This window comes from Serpula lacrymans (genome assembly GCF_000218685.1).
Source record: "Serpula lacrymans var. lacrymans S7.9 unplaced genomic scaffold SERLAscaffold_19, whole genome shotgun sequence".
NCBI classification, from domain to species: Eukaryota; Fungi; Basidiomycota; class Agaricomycetes; order Boletales; family Serpulaceae; genus Serpula; species Serpula lacrymans.
This window is the reverse complement of record NW_006763308.1, coordinates 47,177-66,254: the sequence shown is the minus strand read 5'-3', so window position 1 is coordinate 66,254 and position 19,078 is coordinate 47,177. Positions and strand designations below refer to the sequence as shown.

Below are 19,078 nucleotides of genomic sequence, written 5' to 3'. Positions count from 1 at the left end.
TTTGATGAGCGCTACTTCCCTGGCTTGAAAAAGACTTCTACCACTGCCATTCCTACTCCACCTTTGCCACCTTCACTTCCTTGTTGCTGACGAGGCTCACAGTGTTGTTAGCACCAACTATTTGCAAGCAGTGCTATGCACGTTTCAAGTCTACCTTCCCTGATATGTGGCAAGGCATTCTGGAGGCGCATGAACAGGCCGCTGCATACATGGATACATCAAAAACCATTACACAGCGTGCAGTAGAGTTTGCCAAGGCCAAAACAAAATTGATACAAATGGCTTACCACACCATTCAACACATTCTCACTTAGAAGAGTAGGTGGATGGTCTTGCAAGAACCCATAGCTTTGAGACTGCAATTGTCATGGCTGGCAATATTGTCAACAAGACATGTCACTGGCCTTTCTTCATACTACCTCAGGGGCCAAGAATGTGAGGGACTATATTGTTGAAATCATTGGCACTCTCCTGATGGTCTCTCCAGTTCTTTCAAGTCTGGTGTTGTACAGATGAAGATCAAACAATTGGAAACTTCAAGGCACACATTTAGTAAGCCTGGAAAAGTATTTCTACGCACATGCTCAGCATCCAAAACATGGGCAGTTGCCCTTGCTCACGTTGTTTGATCCCAGTTTTGCGTGCACATAATGTTGGTATGCCGCGGGATTCTAAGCAACGGATATCACTGGCTTGCGGATGATGTGAAGCATCAACACAATATTTCCTGTGCTCAGAATCTTGTTTATGATAAGCAGTACACAGTCAACAGCACTGCTGTGGAGAACATCCTTAAGGAACAGTCCCTGGTTCCTACAGCAGTATGTCAACTCCTCCCACACTTTTCATGCACATATCTAACTACCTTATTCACAGAATACATTCTCCAATCACTGGGTGCATAGCCAAATATATCCATGAGAAATATCTGGAAAAAAGCTTGAAAAAAAAATGCTTTTTTCGAGATTGAGTTAGGTGTATGGAAAGCGCTGATCACTCACCTTCTTAGGATTGTCTCATCTTGCAACAAGAAACTTTTGGATGAAATAGATCACAGGTATGTTCTCATCTGACTTCCACCTCTCAGTTTTGTTGATTCAGTGATTGAAAAGGCATAGAGAAATGCCTACTTTTGGTACACATACAATCAGGTGCTTCCCAAGCAATCGCTCAGAAATGAGAGAAATGGCTGTGCATAATTTTGATGACCTCTTTCAGGCATGTAGATTCGCAGTGCTCTATTTATTTTTAGTCTAAACAAAAGCCACAAGTGTGCTATCTGCTGGCCTGTTTCCTAGACCCCATGATCACAATGAGCATATCTAACAGCTTTTATTTATACTAGCCTACTGGCACACTTTAGCAAAACTGCGCATGCATACTGACTATACTTTATAGATCTTAAATAATGTCACTTTCTTGCTAGGTTTGGTGCTACACCAGTTCAAAAAGAAAACTTGTGGCGCTTTCAGAACCCGTGAGCTGAAGTGGGAAACAGACACCCAATTTTGGTGTGCTGTGTATCATGGTTGCACTACCTTGGAGGTAGGCTGTCAGACACTTACTTCTCTGTTATGTACTCATATTTTACACAGATAAAGCAGAGTGGAGCACATTTATCGCAAGCAGATCAGACAATTTCCTCCAGCCAATCCCTTCCTTCTTTGTGCCAACTTAAACCTCTTCCTTCCTCGAGCCAGCCCCTTCCTCCTTCAAGCCCACCTGAAAATTTCAAACTGTATCCAAACAACGTACTCCAGCCAAACGACAATGGATGTGGAGTAAAAAAAATTTCCCTCAATACTTACAAGGTTCATACAATGGGTGATTATGTTTCCACCATCCAAAAGTTTGGAACTACAGACTTGTATACTATGGAACTTGTAAGTAACCTATGTTCTCTGTTTGCAATCCTGACAGTTTGCTACTAGGGGGAACTTGAACATTGCACACCCAAAGCCCAATATGCACGCACAAGTTGTAAATTATATGTCCAACAGATCACATGCATCAAACAATGTGAATACCAAATTTGGCACATTCACAAGTGCATAAGCAGGGTATACTAAATAATTGAGATGATGCTAACTCACCGGATATGCACCATACCATTGGTAAATCCTAAAACAACCTCATTGACATCTCAATATTCTTCAATACCTATAGAGGGGATCCAGCCGTGATAGTAAGAGTGGATTAGACACAGCTATTCATCACTTACTGTCTCTAGGGGTTAGTTCCAAAGCTAAAGCAACATTTACTTCCTCGGATTAAAGCAAGACTTGAAGAAGAAATCAGTGCAAAGAATGACACAAGACAAGTTAACTTATTTCTCAAGCTAATTTAGAAAGCAACAGAGGTGTGGCTGCATTTAGGAGTGGCTGGGATAATGTTTTATTTAAAGGTGATTGTTTATATACACATAAACTTATGTGGTTAAACTATACTACATACAATGTTCAGCAGGCACAAGATGTAGTGAATCCGACTACCCCACATTGAAACATCATGATACTGGTTAATACAGATTCTACTACTACTGATGGCGATACTTCTACATTGCACCCTTTTTGTTATGCTCAGGTGCTTGGTATTTTTCACTTAAATATGGTATATGTGGGCCCTGGTATGCTTGACTACAACACTCGGAGAATGGAAGTTTTGTGGGTGAGATGGCTGAAGCTGAAGGAAGGAGAGGATAGTGGTTGGCTGATCAATCAACTGGACCAAGTTTATTTTCCTCTGATGGCCAAAGAAGATGCATTTGTATTCCTGGATCCAAAGGATGTAATCCGGAGCAGCCATCTCATCCCAGCCTTTTTGGATGGGAAAGTGCATGCTTTTACTCACACTTAAACTCTCAGAATTGGCTTTTTTTAGCAACAATTTTATTATCATTTATACAATTATAATCTCCATTTTGGAAACATTTTGGATTACTGATTTTTATGGCAAAATTCAAAAATGCTAAAAGCGGCCTCGGGCACATGCAATCTTCTGGTGGTACCATACCATTCAGGATTTCACTAGGCTCGTACCCACCCAGCTCGGCTAGCTCGCGTGTCATATATTAGCAGAATATTACACTCGCGAGTTGGCAATATATTAACCGTGGGCTAGCGGCCGAGTGGGCAGGGTAAGAGCCTAGGATTTCATGGGGAAAATACAAGGCGTTATTTAACTCGAAAGTGCATTGCCTACGGGTCCAGGAATTGCTTCATTCCCCCACATGTTGATGATCTGGTTGAAATGCGACGGAAATCTACGCAAGTTTGCATTGTACTACACTGCTACTCAGTGTTACTCAACCGTCGTGCATCACCATCATGATCCAGATCAGCATCAAAAGTTCAATATCAATGCGGTGGGCTATGGAACAACATTTTGAGAATATATGGATGTCGCAAAACTCATAGCCATCTGCACTCCATCATGATGTATGTGTGTGACCGTTATCTCCATGAGGCCCATCTCTATAAGATTAGTATAAGTACGTTATAGTTAACGTAGTAAGTTCTGGGAGTTGGTTCTTCGGATTCCCCAATCCGCGGCTTTATCAATCAAGGTAAGTGTAGCAGTAGAACTCATTGACCTCCGAGTCCTTACTTTTCTATTCATAGTATTCTCAATGGTGGGCGTATCCATTCTAGCAGCTAACATAACCGAAATCTATGTGCAAAGCTTTTTATACGGCCTGTTTTTCATTCTTTCTATGATTTCTTTCTACGCTCTTTCCAGTCACCACCAAAGGAATGCTGGCATAATCGGGCCCCAGCCCTCCATTGTCTTTCGAAGGCCTATGTTCTTAGGAACAGTCCTGCTGTTCATTGTTGTCACTACAGTCAGTAGCCAGTGCACTCTCCAATTAATTAAGGCATCTCACACAGAACACTTGTAATAGCATTGGGCACTGACCTTTGTTCGCTTTTTTCAAGCGTTCATCTACTTTCGTAGTGGTTCTTCTCCGTCCACCTTCTTCAACAGCGAGACAGAATTAACAGAAATTATCCAAATTGGCTTCTTCATGGCATCTCTGGTACTCTCGGATGCCATGTTTGTCAGTGTTCATGAATCTGTAACATAACTCTGGCTTGCTTATCTTTCTGGCGCAGGTATATCGCCTATGGGTTATTTGGAGTTATAACAAATCAGTGGTAATTTTTCCGCTCTGTAGCCTCATTGGTCTCACAGGTACGTATCATATCGCCGTCAATCTATTAGAAACTTCTTATATGCATCCAGTATGTGCTGTAGGCATAACTTTTCAGTTCACTCAGTACACCAGTGCCGCAGAGTCCACGTACCTCCTCATTGCAGCTCGGTGGATTCTGAGTGACTGCGTTTTTACTCTGTGGTTTGTGCTGTTACTTATCCTGCGTGCATCTTGTTCTCACTCTTTATAGTACGAACGTGTACTGTACAGGTTACTATCAGTCGTGGCTGCTAAAATGCTTCTGCAATTTAGCTGATTTTATTTATTTATCCAGTAATGATCTCATGGCACATTTGGACTGTTCACAAAGCATCGGTACCTCTAGGAAGTAGACATCTTAGGGTACGTCTGAGAGCTCTGTCGCGAATACTTTCTTACATTTCCACATACAGACAGTCATGGCTATCTTTGTCGAGAGTGCGGCGTTATGCACGTATGCTTTTCAGACCCGTCGGTATTTGCTTCATCGTCCTAACATGTATCTTTTGATCATGCAGCACGTGGACAATATTTTACTTCGCTGCATACGAGTCCGAGTCCAACCTTCACGACTTTGTTCAGGGCACATGGGGTACTATATCTGGTATTGCATTCATGCTCATCACCGTGCGGATAGGCTTGGGGTGGAGCAGTAAGACAGAACACAACGACACTATAACTCAACTTGCAAGCCCAAGATTTGCTGCTCGATAGAATGAAAACCAATCATATTCCATGCATGCTGGGCAGGTCAATATTCTACACGAGATGAGATGGTTAAACCTGACAATTTAACAAGAGGTAGTTCTAGGCATGCTTGATTTATGTTTTGCTGTATTCTCGGTTTTTATAAATATTTTGTAAATGCTAACCGCTCAAATAAATAAATAATTCAATGGCCCAACTTCCGGTTTTTGGCAGTGAAAGTGTAATCTGAGTGATGTACACCGCCAGTTCTGTGGATTATGGCCACCATATCTAAATTGGTAACCCTGTCACGAATATTCCCACTATAATTCCCCCATGGTTTTCTCTCTATATGCCGACGGTACTGTGGGTAAATATGGCGTCTGTCTAGACCAATCTATATAGACTCTACCATGTGTTAACCAGCGTAATATATTGTTGCCATATTAGTGCCGCTACAATCTTGATATATGTAAGTCTGTAGTTCATGGCGTCATAGGTAGCATATTGCTACAATAGCATTGCAGCTATATGTTCTATGATACATAGAATGCACTTATGTATCACCAGTAATATCAGCGATATATAGACTACAGACACACTCAAACATTAGAGTATACAATCCATCACTACGTACCATGGTCATTAATCCTGTTTTTCCAGTTGCCTCAACATCAACCAAAAACAAACAAGAAAGCAGGTTTCCAGAGAAAAAGGAATTTATTTTTTCTGTGCTGTGTTTAAACTTGTAATTTATTGAGATTTGGAAATACTATAGCAGTCTTGCATCTTGAAAATGCATGACTTATCCCTCAAAAAAATGGCTACCCAATGTGCTTTCAGAACACCCACACTCCCCAAATCCATGTAACAACAATCAGTTTTACGCTTGCAGCTACAATATTCCCTTAGTATGCACCATAATATCATTGTTCTGCCCCTTTCAACTAACAAAGCAACCTTATCGTGATTCTCCTCTCCTCTGCAGGTTTTTCACATCACAATTCAATGCTCTGGCTGTTCCTTATATCTTAGCAGGCCAACAGTTTTCATCACAAGAGTCTTAGAGCATGGGAGGGTAATATCACAGTGAACATGGTGAGTGGGGGATGAGATATCCATTTTCTATTTGTCACAAGCTACTAACCCTCAGCCCACCATTAAACTCAATCCCAAATCAAGAACAGCTCATGTACCATCCTATCCACCATCCACCATCCACTATCTATGTTCTGTCATGTGCCATCCATCACGGAGATCATTCCCATCCAGGACCAAGCACTGTATCAAGCTATATCATAGTATGGTTTGGTCACTAATTTTACGCTGTTATTCTTAATCCTGTATTCAGCAGTTGAATTGCTCTTGTAGTAGCAATATTCTACCTACCGTTAGCTGCTTACTTGTTAAAATTCAATCAACTAGCAAAAACTTGCAGTGTATTTCTGGAAGTGGTGGTGTGAGTAGTCTTGCAGGCTGTGCACACAGCATACATACAATGTAAGGATTTGTTACAATACACAGTTTTTGGACTTACATCTTTTCTCTCTCTGCTTTAACCTTCTTTCTTAGTTTTCACACAGGCTGTGCCATATGACATCATCAGCCACTGCCTTCATCAACTGTATAGTACATAAGTAGACACCCTGTATTAATATATAAACCCCAATAGATTCATGAGACTCTTCAGTAAGTCCACCTGTTGTGTACCCACAACTAACTTGGTCCTAACTTAAGGGGTTTACCTGTAAGGACCATTTATATTTTCTTATTTTCTTATTTTTTTTTGTTTCAAGTCTTGGTTCTCAGACACTTTCCCCATCACACCTCTGGCTCTAGGGCTAGAGGTATTTTGCTATCTTGCTTCTCATAGCCCTCACAGACTTTCTCAACCATTGTTACCACTTCATATTGCAGATCAGAGACTGGGTAGTACTCCCAGCCAGCCAGCCAGCACAATGGGTAAGGACTGGTGGTAGACATCTCGCCAACCAGCTCCAAGCCCCATCAGTGCCTGGAGATATTAATAGACACTTTAGTCAGGATTGTACCTCATCATGAGGATACAGTTCCTGAACATGCATGACAATACTTATTATTAATACCTTCTCTCACCTGCTGATTAATCCCTAAAGTTGTACGATAGTTATTCTGTTTCTTCTTGGATGGTTTTGTCCTCGGACCACTTTCCCTTTATTCTATTTTCAGTCTGAGGAATAGACAATTAGCTATAAAAACTCTACATACCCATGTATCGTTCTTTAGCTTTTCATTACTTGAATTACCCGCTTTACTCCTCACCAGAAACCCTTGAGTTTACTCCCAAGTTCTCTACTTGCTATATTTACTAGCGTCTGTTGACCTCAAGCTCATTGTACCTCTTATTCCCTGCAAGTACAGTCGGAGATGGGTATTGTTTTTGTAATAGTTTAATGTTGCCTCACATTACCCACTCCCAGCTTCCTCACTCTTGCCTTTCTGAGTTGTGCACCAGAGTATTAAAGCTTTGGTTGTTACAGGATCCCCTTTGCTATCTGAACACGTTATCTTAACCCATTAAATATAATGAGAGGCCAGCTGGCTTTGCCCAGACCAGCATTTGGTTTCCTCTGGTGTCTTCAACGACATTGGGGGCAACCAAATCAACAACTCCACAATCAACAACTACTGTTGTTGTTGTCGCCACAATAATTTGACAAGCTGCCACAGGATTAAGAAGGAGGAGAAGTCATAAAGCCTATGGGTATTTGGTGGTAGTGTAGTTTAGATACATAGGTTTATTTACTTTACATTAGGTTTACATTACTGGCACTTAACATTCTATGAGGCCCTGTCATGGGTAGGATTATTTCTTCCCAAGCTTCAAGACCTTTTGACTAACATATTTTTTCTTAAAAATAGGACTAAAGCTTTCACTGTCATCACCCATGCTCTGTAGCTTCAGCTTGGATTGGCTCAAGTTGACCAGATCTATAAACTGTAAGCAAAAGGATGGAATTTTATCTATTGTGCGTGCTGGCATGCACCAAAGTTGATTGGTAGCATGGACAGGTGTCAATAACGAAGCGAATATTCAAAAAGACTTGCCTTTGCGCCACACAGGCACAGTGCCACGTGGAATAGTAATTAATATTACCTGTTTTGAACTTGTGGCTGATCAGCACCACCTCTATTAGGCAATCCAGTCACGCTCACCTTTGCTTTTCCATCCGGTACTTTCCGCGTTTTAGCATTTCAGCAAATTTTTGTGTCGCCACTGGCTACACATTGCATTGCGCCCTCGCTTTTGTTGTTTCCCTTACTCCCCTTCCTTTGCCTAGCCCCATCATGGGCCCCTTCCTCTCCCTTTTATTCTCACCTGACGGTTGTTTCTGGATCCCCATTCTAATCCATTTTTTTGTCACCTCCACCCTCCTCCTCCTCATCTTATTTGCACCCCCACCATTTCTGATGTCACCACTTCCTATCTGCTTCCGTCACCAATCCGTTGACTACCATGTGCTACTGCTGATATCAGCAAAGCCCCGGCGGCCAGTCCAAATAGGGCAACAGGTCCATCTTCATGACATCGATCTGCCATCATATACTATCAAAACATTGGTCGCTCGTCTTGCCTGGTTGGAGCATGGGTGGGTAGTTTTTGAGCTGGAGAAGGTTCATCCCCTTGCGTTGCCCATGTTCATCGCTGTCCCATTCACTTGGGTATACTTATCTTTTGTCCATCGTCTTCGCTACAGCTACACCTACCACACGCTGCCTGGGACTCACTTGTTCCAAATTGGAACTACTCCTCTCCCTCCCTCGTTTGATCAGGTGGTCCAACACAACCAGTCCATTGGTAAGGCCATGGAACTGTTGGATTTAGACTAGGTGGTGGACCGGTGGCTCCAGTTTCTTTTTCTTCAGCAGAACATTCATTTACAGTGCGATTATTTTTGATTTTTGAATCATTTTTATAGACACATATTTTTTAGAATGCCTGACTGACAATAAAGGAGCTGTGTTGATACTGATATTTTCTTGCCTTGCCCTTTTTCTACTGCATCTTCCCATGACATCATGATTTTCTTGCTCTCTTTCTGCTATTGGACTTTACTTTATAGCTGTACAAACCTGTAACATTACTTACACAGCATTTATAGTTCTATCTCTTTCTTTTTCTTATTTTGACAATATTATCCTGTACTACCTATGCAGGATTTGTCAGCATACATTCCTTCCTTCATGTTCTTTCTCATTCTTTTTGCACAGCTATACTGTGCATAGCCTACCTTTCTTTTACTATATAAACCCCTGTATTTTACCTTGTAAAACAACAAAAACTCCAATTCAGACCTCTTCTCTAAATCTCAAGTTCACTACCCTGCTACTTGTGATCCGGTGTGGTCACATCACTTTCCACTGCTACCACTGTCAACTGCTGTCATCGTCACTTCCCACTTTTGAAGTCATTGTCATCCCTTTCAATTAGAGTCCTTCTGAGCACTACAGTTTGTGCGTCAGGAGCCTGCTATCACTGGGAACCTCGTCATATTGTCATTCTCAAACCTACCTTGTGCTACGATTAGCAAGGTAGTGCTCGTCTATACTCGCCACAAAGCCCCTATCTTCTACATTCCAACTATCCTTCCTCCTCAAAACCCACACCCATACATCCCTGGGTTTTACTTTGAAGGATCATTATATGTACCACCCCATGAACAACCAGACCACTCCACTGTTCTAGGAGGCAAAGCCCATACACAAGTTCCATGGAATCTGGGAGGATTCTGTGTTAGTTTGTTTTTGTGTGTGGTTTTCTAACAACAGTTCTCATCATTGACACCATACTCATAATTATTTCTGATGTTGATGTTTTATCATCACTCTTACATGTATCTAGTTGTTTTTTAATTGGTTGGAACAATGCCAGAAACACCAGTCACTTGGACCGGGAAAAATTAATATTAGTATTCAAGTGATTTCCACAACTTCTATGATGAGGAAAGTGTACTCATTTATATTAGGTGAGATTTACTCAAAGTGGATGATCTGAGTGAAATCACTGTCTCTTGAGCTGGTTAATCTTCCAGCAATTTTCTCAACATTTGGAATTAGGAAAAACTACCAGTATATATTAGGCAAATTGAGTCGAAGTGGATGATCTGATATCAGGAGGGAAATCACTATATCCTATACTGGATAAACAAATTCCTTACATGGGCAATATCAACATGTATAACACATGAATATGCTTAGCAATCAGTGTATTTTTTACAGGTGAAGCATAGTAGGAAAATAACCTTAAAAGGTAGTGCGATACATCATTGACCCAAAACTTATGCATGAGGTGAATTCAGACATAAAACAAGCAATAATCACCTGTTCCTGTCACCACAGAATCAGTTGATTATTTTATGATGGTATTTATTTTCACTTGAAGATTTCAACTTTCCCCCTATTAAAATACGGTGGTTGTTTGATTACGGTTGGAATTTTAAACACCTCGGAGCACGGCATCTTAGTATATTCAACAGCCGCTTTTATACCTCTAATTTTCTCATGCAGTGTGACCTTGATTGTTGTGAGTATCAGTGTTTTTATAAAATGTACTTTGCAAGTACAGAGAAAATTAGTGAAGACAAAATGTCACAAATATGGAAAGAAAAATAGTTACTAGATAAAACTTGTACAACAAAGTTTGCAGGCAGGCCGAGGATTGAGTGCAAGGAGGTACAAGGCATATGTCAGCTAAAAATATTAGGTAAGCAGAAAATCATGCTTACTTATTTTGCATGCTCAATCAAGCTCAAGTGGCCAGGGTAAAAAATTGGGTTTTAGCTGATCTGTGGAGTGAGTGTTGTGATGGAGTGGATTGAGAATGGAGGCTGCAGCATTGGACAAGATTGAGCACCCAGTGAGCGGTAGTAAGGAAAAAACCTTGTTATGTGTGATTGTATGACCTGTAACCAATAACATGGCCACGGATCTGCATAACTGTGCGGTACTAAAATTTCTATGGCTGTTGCACTATAGTCAACAGACTAAGCTCTGCCATTCAGCTCTCATAATCTAGCCATACACACAATTGCTAACCTGGTGGTCATATAATGGTGTAGCAATCCTTGTCCAATGCTGCAGCCTCCATTCTCAATCCACTCCATCACAACACTCACTCCACAGATCAGCTAAAACCCAATTTTTTACCCTGGCCACTTGAGCTTGATTGAGCATGCAAAATAAGTAAGCATGATTTTCTGCTTACCTAATATTTTTAGCTGACATATGCCTTGTACCTCCTTGCACTCAATCCCCGGCCTGCCTGCAAACTTTGTTGTACAAGTTTTATCTAGTAACTATTTTTCTTTCCATATTTGTGACATTTTGTCTTCACCAATTTTCTCTGTACTTGCAAAGCACATCTTATAAAAACATTGATACTCACAACAATCATGGTTAGTGACATTGCATAAGCAAATTAGGGGTACAACTGAACTTCAAACCATTTTGGACTTGCCCTCAAAGCTGATTGCACATCTATTAATATCCTTCTATTATCAGTCTCACATTTTACTTATTCTTTCCTTGCTGTTTAGTGTAAGGACCATATATTTTTTCTTATTTCTTTGCTTTTATGTCTTGGTTTTCAAACACTTTTCCCATTACACCACTGGCCTTAGGGCTGGAGGTGTTATTTGCCATTCTCCTTATCATTGCCCTAATGGGTTTTCTTAACCATTGATACCACTTCATATTGCAGATCAGAGACTGGGTAGTACTCCCAGCCAGCCAGCACAATGGGTAAGGATTAATAGCTGAGATCTCGCCAACCAGCTCCAAGTCCCATCAGTGCCTGAATATATTAATAAACACTTTAGTCAGGGATTGTACTTCATCATGAGGATACAGTTTCTGAACATGCATGATGCTACCTATTATTACTATATTTCCTCACCTGCTGATTGATCCTTGAAGTCATACAATAGTTGTTCTTTTCTTATTGGTTGGTTTTATCCTTAGACCACCTTTCTATTATTCCTCTTTCAGTCTGAGAGATAGACAATTAGCTATAAAAACCCTACATACTTGTGTATAGTTCTTTAGCTTTTTATTACTTGAATAACCCACTTTACTCCTAATCAAAACCCTTAAAGTCCACTCTCAGTCCTCTACCTACTACCATCTCTAGCATCTGTCAATCTCAGGGCTCATTATACCTTTTACTCCCTGCAAGTGCAGAAGGAGACAGGTGTTGTTTTGTTATAGTTTAATATTGCCCCACATTCAGGATAGTAATTACTTGTGGAATGAGACATTTATGAATAGTATATCATTGCTACATAGTGGTTACAGTTTAGTGACCAACCAAAAATCTGTGGCCACCAGTCTCTCCAGATTGTGACACCAAAATCAAGACAGCAAGACCATCAGGCCCATGTCCTTGTTGTTGTGTAATACATTTATTACCTTAGACATGATGATATAAACAAACTGCAACCCTTTTAATGCAGTATAACCAACTCACATGTAATCTCTGAGTCTGCTGGCGAACAAAGATGATATTCCTGTAAAATTGAGTCGTTAAAACACCTGACATCAAAAATGGAGTGACACACACTTAACCTTAACAGGCTGCTGCAGCCATTGACCTGAAACTGAAGATATCAGCCTGCACATCCACAATAGATCAGTGAGTCACATAAAAAGTCCACAGGTGGACACACAAGAAACATCCTCAACAGATGGACAGTGAAAAAGCAAGTGAAAAAAAAACTGTTTTATTTGTCATGCAACAAGTTCAACTTTGTCACGTGATATTGGTGCATGGAACTAACTTACATGAACACATGTTTATCCACAACTCAGACAAGTCTTTGGATCTTATGTCAAGTAAAATACCATCCTTTCAAACCAAACTGTTGGCCTTTAGCTAGATATATGAAAACAGATCTGAGTGCCTGTCTAATGCTAAATCACCTGAACTTGATCCTACTCCAACACTGCAATGTTGCCTGACAAACTGAACTTAGCATCATCAAGCTCAATAGTTTTGTTAATGTTCTCATAAAATACATTTCACACACACCACACCCTTTTCTCAAGTTCTACTCAATCCACCCACCCTTTCCTGGTCTTGCACAGATTGCTTAGCCAGCCTTTCCTCAAGTTTCTCCTGGCCTTGACTCTGGTTTGTTCTGGGGTTCACCATGGCTGTACAGCCAATGGTGATCATCCAAGGTCAGTTTGATAGTTGGACAGATGATACTGAACCCCTGACATGATTTGTAAATGTCAAAAGTTTGATAGTTGGATGGATGATACTGAACCTGTACCTCATAGGTACATGTGTAGGTATTATTGCAATCATTTTTGCAGCTGCAAAACTCGGGCTTTTTGATGTGATGGTCCTGCTTGAGTAAAACCACTGTTCAGCACCTTCTGTGAAGCCACAGACCTGCAGGCATCAACCTCCTTGGCAACACTGGCAGTCAGAATATCTCCGGTATCCAGGGATGTCAAAGGAATTTGGAAATATTGAATATGAATGGCATCCCACATTTGTGCTGTGTTCATAACAATATTAGATGGATGCTTGTGTGTCAGGCTGGGCTGGGTCTGATCTGTAAGCTGGTGCTCTTGATAAACTGGCCGGGTACCTGATGCCTCACACTGGTTGTCAATGCAATTGTGCTACACATTGACAGTACATAGGATATCTTATAGTAATTGGAATGTATCAATGTGTGAGAGATGAGGTTGATAATTACAAATATCAGCTTACCTGTACATGAGCCAATAACCAGTTTTCAGTCAATACAATCTGTGACATGGAGTAGGGTGAAGTGTGGTTTAATGTGCCAGACTGGATCAAGATTCCGCCTGGCACCTGGGCTAAGCCATTCAGCAAACCTTGGATTTGCATGATCTTTTCAACTAGTATCACATATAAATGCTCTGCATTCATAACACCATGGGGTTGTACGAGCACATATTGGACAGGAGAACTGTAACAACCAAGAGTTAGTTACTCTGGCGCACACAGAACACACTATAGAGAAGATGATGTGGGAGTGGTTATCCTTTGAGCTGCAGAGAGTTTGTTGGTATACAACAGGAGGACTCGCTGAGGAGTCTCCTTGATCTATTGGGGTATATATACTACTACAGGGTTATTTGTACATGTGTACTATACAGTTGATAGAGACAGTGGCTGATGATGTCATGGAGCCTAGCCCGTATGGTCAGCTCCACTGTGTGAGAGAGTTGAGTCAAAAATAAGAAGAAAGGCAACGCGGTGCGAGAAAGAGGAGTTAGAACCAAAAGGGGAAAGTGCCGCGTGGCACCATGTGTGAAAGCTAAAGTACAAGGTTAAAGCGGAGAATAAAAGTAAAGGGAAGGTCCAAAAATTGTGTTATCATAACAAGAACATTGATCACCATTTTGTAGCACCACTGTCTTGTTTGTCTTGAATAGGTGGCTATCTGCATTTGCAACAACTTGAAGCAGTTTTTGGCCTGTGCAAATGACAGAAAACTGACAAGGCATTTTTTTCCGGTGACAAAATACCAGATGATATTCAATGTGTTTGATATATGGCTGGTAAATGGAATCAGTTTAGATAAAGCCACCCATGTTGCCAAGCAATTTGGGGTAGCTAAATCATAGGCCACAAATGGTGCAGCCTGAGCAATAGCCCAAAACTCTCGGCCAGTCAGTGAACCCAAATATCTAACCAATGTTTTACCAGTGAGGGGTGAAATGCTGAGTCCAGATACATCAAATGAGGTGAGTAGAGTGATGAGGAGCTTGAGTTGGTTCTGGATTAAGTCACACCACATATATTTCACAAATCCTAGCAGAACTACATGTAAGATCTCCATGGGTGTGTCTTAAAGTGGACCAAGGCCTGATAAATGGATTACATGAATACACAGAAGAACCACATCAGCAAAGCCTTGGTATTCTAACCTTTAATATGCCAGACAGGACTAAAAATATTTGCAGGGAGCAAAGCCAGGCTTGAGTCTAATGCCGCTTGTTTGGTTGTGAACCCCCGAAGATGCTTGTATGAGCAGAAATTCTTGTCAATAAAATGCTTCTGGTAGGTATCCTTGATTCCAGACTCTGTTTGTATATTAGTCACTTTTGTTTTGCAGTTGAGATGAGAAGCTTGAATGAATTGAGATTGGAGCTGTGATAAAGTCTCTTGCCTGTAATGTGGCTTGCCAGACTGTGTAGTACAATGTTAAAAGCAACAAAGGATCAATATATAGAAATGTACCTTGACAAAAGCTTTGATGCAATCAAGCATTGCAGCCATGGTTTCTGTGTTTTTGTTTGGTGTGATTTTGATTGAGTTATAGGTGGATCTGGGCTGGTTCCTGTTGTTGGTTGACTAGCCTGATCAGATATGGCATACATGTTGTGTAAGCTGTTATTGCTCCCTGAATTGCTGTCATTCTCACTAGTACCAGCTACACTGTTCCCATCTCAATCTGAGACGTCTGGAGCATCAGGAGCAATACCAGTGCTTTTTACCCAATATGCACAACAAAAGAGCTTGTCACACAAACCTATGTGGCATGCAAACTCGCTTTGCATAGGATTGTCACCTAGAAGTGCGAGAACAAAGGGAAGCAGGAGAACTGGCTTGTTGCTGTCTGAGTCCCAGGCCCATATACTATGTTCATGTGAATTTCTATTGAATTTTAGTTAATGATTGAGTGACAATATTGAGGAAATCACCTACTCTAGTTGCTCAACAATACCATCCAACATCTCAAGTGGAGGTGCCAAATTTGAGGTACACAGAAAATGAACATTATATTCTTGCTGTGCTTCAGTACACCAACAGCTGGATCTGTGAAAGTCCACAAGGTTGATACTTCTGTTAGAGGATCCAAAAAAGCTGGAAGGATAAAAAGAATGTCATCCTAAAAAATAGAAATTAATAATTAAACAAACCAGAAATGTGTTGAGGGTGTGGAAGGTTATATTTATGTATTTGCTCAGCAAGTTGGGGGAAGTTGAGGAGAAAATCTTGTTGCATAACTTCATATACACTGTGCTTGATAACCTCCCAGCTTTTTCCCTCATCAGAGTCAATGGGTTCCATTTCCCAACAACCTTGCAAAGAGGATGGGCCGGCTATTTTGTATACGTTGAAACCACCGTATCGGCATACATACTCATTGCTAAGCATGGCAGGCTTGTGAATGTAGAAGTCCTGCCCATGAATTTGTGTTATGGGTGTAAGTATGTCATTTGGTGCTTCACAAAGCCATTGTGAAGTTTGTCTGGCCTCAGAAAGATGCTGACCGCTGTTTTCAGGATAGAAGTGTAGATAGAGATTAGACATTTCCTGCCAGTGATAGATTATAATTGTATCATATATGACAAGATATATAAAAAATGTGCGGCTGACCTGAGAGATTATTTGTGCTAGATTATTTACATGAAAACTGTAGCCTAGTGCTCCTTGATACAGCATTGTGTCAACACCACAAAGCCTCTGCAAAGTTGAATTACAGCTCTGCATGGCCTTGACAGATAGTATGACATCCACATCATTCACTTTCAGCAGCCACAGGAAAAGATCCAGCTGTTTTTGGGAGAATACAGACCGGGGCAAGTGCATTAAGATACTAAGAGTACAGGTCTACGTGATTGGGTCAAGATATAGAAGATAGAAATATATATATATATATATATATAAACATCAATTTACAACTTTGTCTTGCCAGGGAAACCATTGTTGTGATTTGGCTGCATGATCTGAGGTTTGAGCTCATTTACAAGCATGAGCCACAGCATCTGTGCCATCATTAACTGGCAAATATGAGCATGATGCAAAGAGGAGTGCATACATGTGATGTTACAATTTCTATTAGACATTTAAGGACTACTCATTTCTCTTTACTCATCGGTTATACCATCAGACCGATGACTCATTTCCTTCACGTATACTCCCGCTCTTCTCGCATTTGTATTACCTATTATAGTACTTAGTCCTCAACGGACGGACCTGCCCTAGATAGGACCTAACTCCTATCACCGACTCTTTCTATTATAAATACACATGTAACAGTAGTAGTATTCTCCAATATAATTTTATGCAGTTTACGCTTATAAAGCTAGACCCCTAAAATCAAGACTTCTACTCAGAAGAAGACCAACTCTTGTTGGAAGAACTCAACTCTGAACCACATTCTCAAACTTGTCCTTGGATAAGTCTCTTTACAAACCTCGACAAACCCTCGGACTTTGTTAAGCACTTTGTATGTAACAAAAGAATCATATTTCAACCAGAAGTCCCACCTATTTAGGTTTGGGAAGAAAAAGTCGACAAGATGTCACAACGACCAACAACCAGATCCCAGAGAGCAAGAGGAAGCTCAGACAACCCACAAACAGCAACACCACCGATGTCATCCCGACAAGAAAGGATACCTCCCTTTCCCCAACCAGACGTAACCCGACTCCACACCAGAGAACAAGCAGACATTTTCTATCACAGACTATCCCAATGTTAATGCCGTCAAAAATGGCAACTGTAACAATAGCAACAATCAATGCCAACTCTTTACAAATTGATTGCTCGTTGAAACAGAAAATCATCGGAACCAAAGCCCTGATAGATTCAGGAGCTACAAATGACTTCATGGACACAAAATTCACCATCAGACACCGACTCCCCCTCCAAAAACTCCCAACTCCTATAACATGTAAAAATGTTGACGGAACCATGAGCAAAAATGGAAAAATTATGCATTACACCTATCAGAGGATAGATGCAGGAGGACAAAACAGGTTTACAAAGTTCCTATTGACCGGACTAGACAGAGAAGACATATTACTGGGATTTCCCTGGTTACAAAAGGTCAATCCTGTCATTAACTGGAATGACAAAGAATTATCAAGCTCAGATGAATGCTCAACAAGGATCAACAAAACCGCCACGGAAACAAACATCAGGACAACCATGATAGAGCAAGATGAATATGAAACCATTCATAGATACGTATCCGACCAAACACCCTATCCTCAAACCACAATTCGATTAAAGGTCAACTTGGCAATATAACATGCACAGATACACGGAGAAAAGAAAGAGCATGTCCTCCCAGATGAATATAAAGAGTATTCGGACATCTTTGACAAAAAGAAGTCAGAAAGGCTCCCCAAGCGACGGGAATACAATCATGTAATCAACATGAAACCAGAATTTGTACCAATGGATTGCAAGTTGTACCCATTGGCACGAAAGGAAGACGAAGTGTTGACGGAATTCTTAATGGAAAACTACTGAAAGGGATACATCAGGCCGAGCAAGTCGCCACAGGTGTCCCCCTTCTTCTTCATTGGCAAAAAGGATGGATCACTCCGACTATGCCAAGATTACAGAAAACTGAATGCATATACTGTGAAAGTCCCCTACCCACTACCCCTGATACCCGACCTCATCGAAAAACTGAAAAGAGCCACCATGTTTACAAAACTAGATCTATGTTGGGGATACAAAAATATAAGGATAAAAGAAGGAGACAAATGGAAAGCTGCGTTTGAAACCAGCAAGGGAGTGTTCGAGCCAATGGTCATGTTTTTCGGCATGTGCAATTTGCCGGCAACATTCCAAAGGCTGATGAACAACAAATTCAAAGACTGCATTGACAAAGGCTGGATGATCATATACATGGATGACATCCTCATCTTTGACACCAATGTCGAAAGACTCCGAATCCAAACAAAACAGGTTCTACAAAGGCTACGCAATAACGACCTTTTCCTAAAACTAGAAAACTGCACCTTTGAGGCAGAAACCATTGAATACTTGGGAATGATTGTTTCCCACAACCAGGTATCAATGGATTCAGCCAAACTCGCAGGAATACGCAATTGGCCAATCCCAAAAGACACCAAGGGTGTGCGAAAGTTCGTAGATTATGGAAACTTCTACAGGAAGTTCATTGGTCATTACTCTGACCTAGCCAGACCCCTAAACGCCTTACTAGAGAAAGAAAAAAAGTGGAACTGGACGCAAATCAAAGATGATGCCTTCAGTTTAATGAAACAAAAATTCCTTGAATCCCCAGTAACACAAATCCCTGACTCCTCAAAACCATCAAAGATTGCAGCAGATGCCAGCAAACATGCCACAGGAGCTGTATTAATGCAACCCAATGACCAAGGACAATGGCACCCATGTGCATTTTTCTCCAA

General features: G+C 40.9%; 3 protein-coding genes across 3 annotated transcripts; 2 read left to right on the top strand and 1 right to left on the bottom strand.

Moving 5' to 3' along the window:
• Nucleotides 1-367: 367 nt before the first annotated feature.
• Nucleotides 368-2,055, top strand: SERLADRAFT_412010 (uncharacterized protein; the record flags this gene model as incomplete). Its single annotated transcript, XM_007324323.1, has 7 exons — nucleotides 368-435; nucleotides 488-566; nucleotides 738-821; nucleotides 1,051-1,057; nucleotides 1,427-1,545; nucleotides 1,596-1,883; nucleotides 1,921-2,055. The coding sequence occupies 7 exons, from the start codon at nucleotides 368-370 to the stop codon at nucleotides 2,053-2,055; spliced, it is 780 nt and encodes a 259-aa protein (XP_007324385.1).
• A 1,442-nt stretch (nucleotides 2,056-3,497) lies between these two features.
• On the top strand, nucleotides 3,498-5,096 carry SERLADRAFT_480407 (uncharacterized protein; the record flags this gene model as incomplete). Its single annotated transcript, XM_007324322.1, has 9 exons — nucleotides 3,498-3,565; nucleotides 3,621-3,841; nucleotides 3,902-4,057; nucleotides 4,113-4,191; nucleotides 4,243-4,354; nucleotides 4,404-4,423; nucleotides 4,488-4,555; nucleotides 4,606-4,646; nucleotides 4,711-5,096. 8 exons carry the CDS (start codon nucleotides 3,629-3,631, stop codon nucleotides 4,904-4,906), a joined length of 885 nt encoding a protein of 294 aa, XP_007324384.1.
• A 9,726-nt stretch (nucleotides 5,097-14,822) lies between these two features.
• On the bottom strand, nucleotides 14,823-15,179 carry SERLADRAFT_443700 (uncharacterized protein; the record flags this gene model as incomplete). The annotated part of the gene is made up of 2 exons (XM_007324321.1): nucleotides 14,823-15,089; nucleotides 15,141-15,179. 2 exons carry the CDS (start codon nucleotides 15,177-15,179, stop codon nucleotides 14,823-14,825), a joined length of 306 nt encoding a protein of 101 aa, XP_007324383.1.
• Between the last annotated feature and the right edge of the window lie 3,899 nt (nucleotides 15,180-19,078).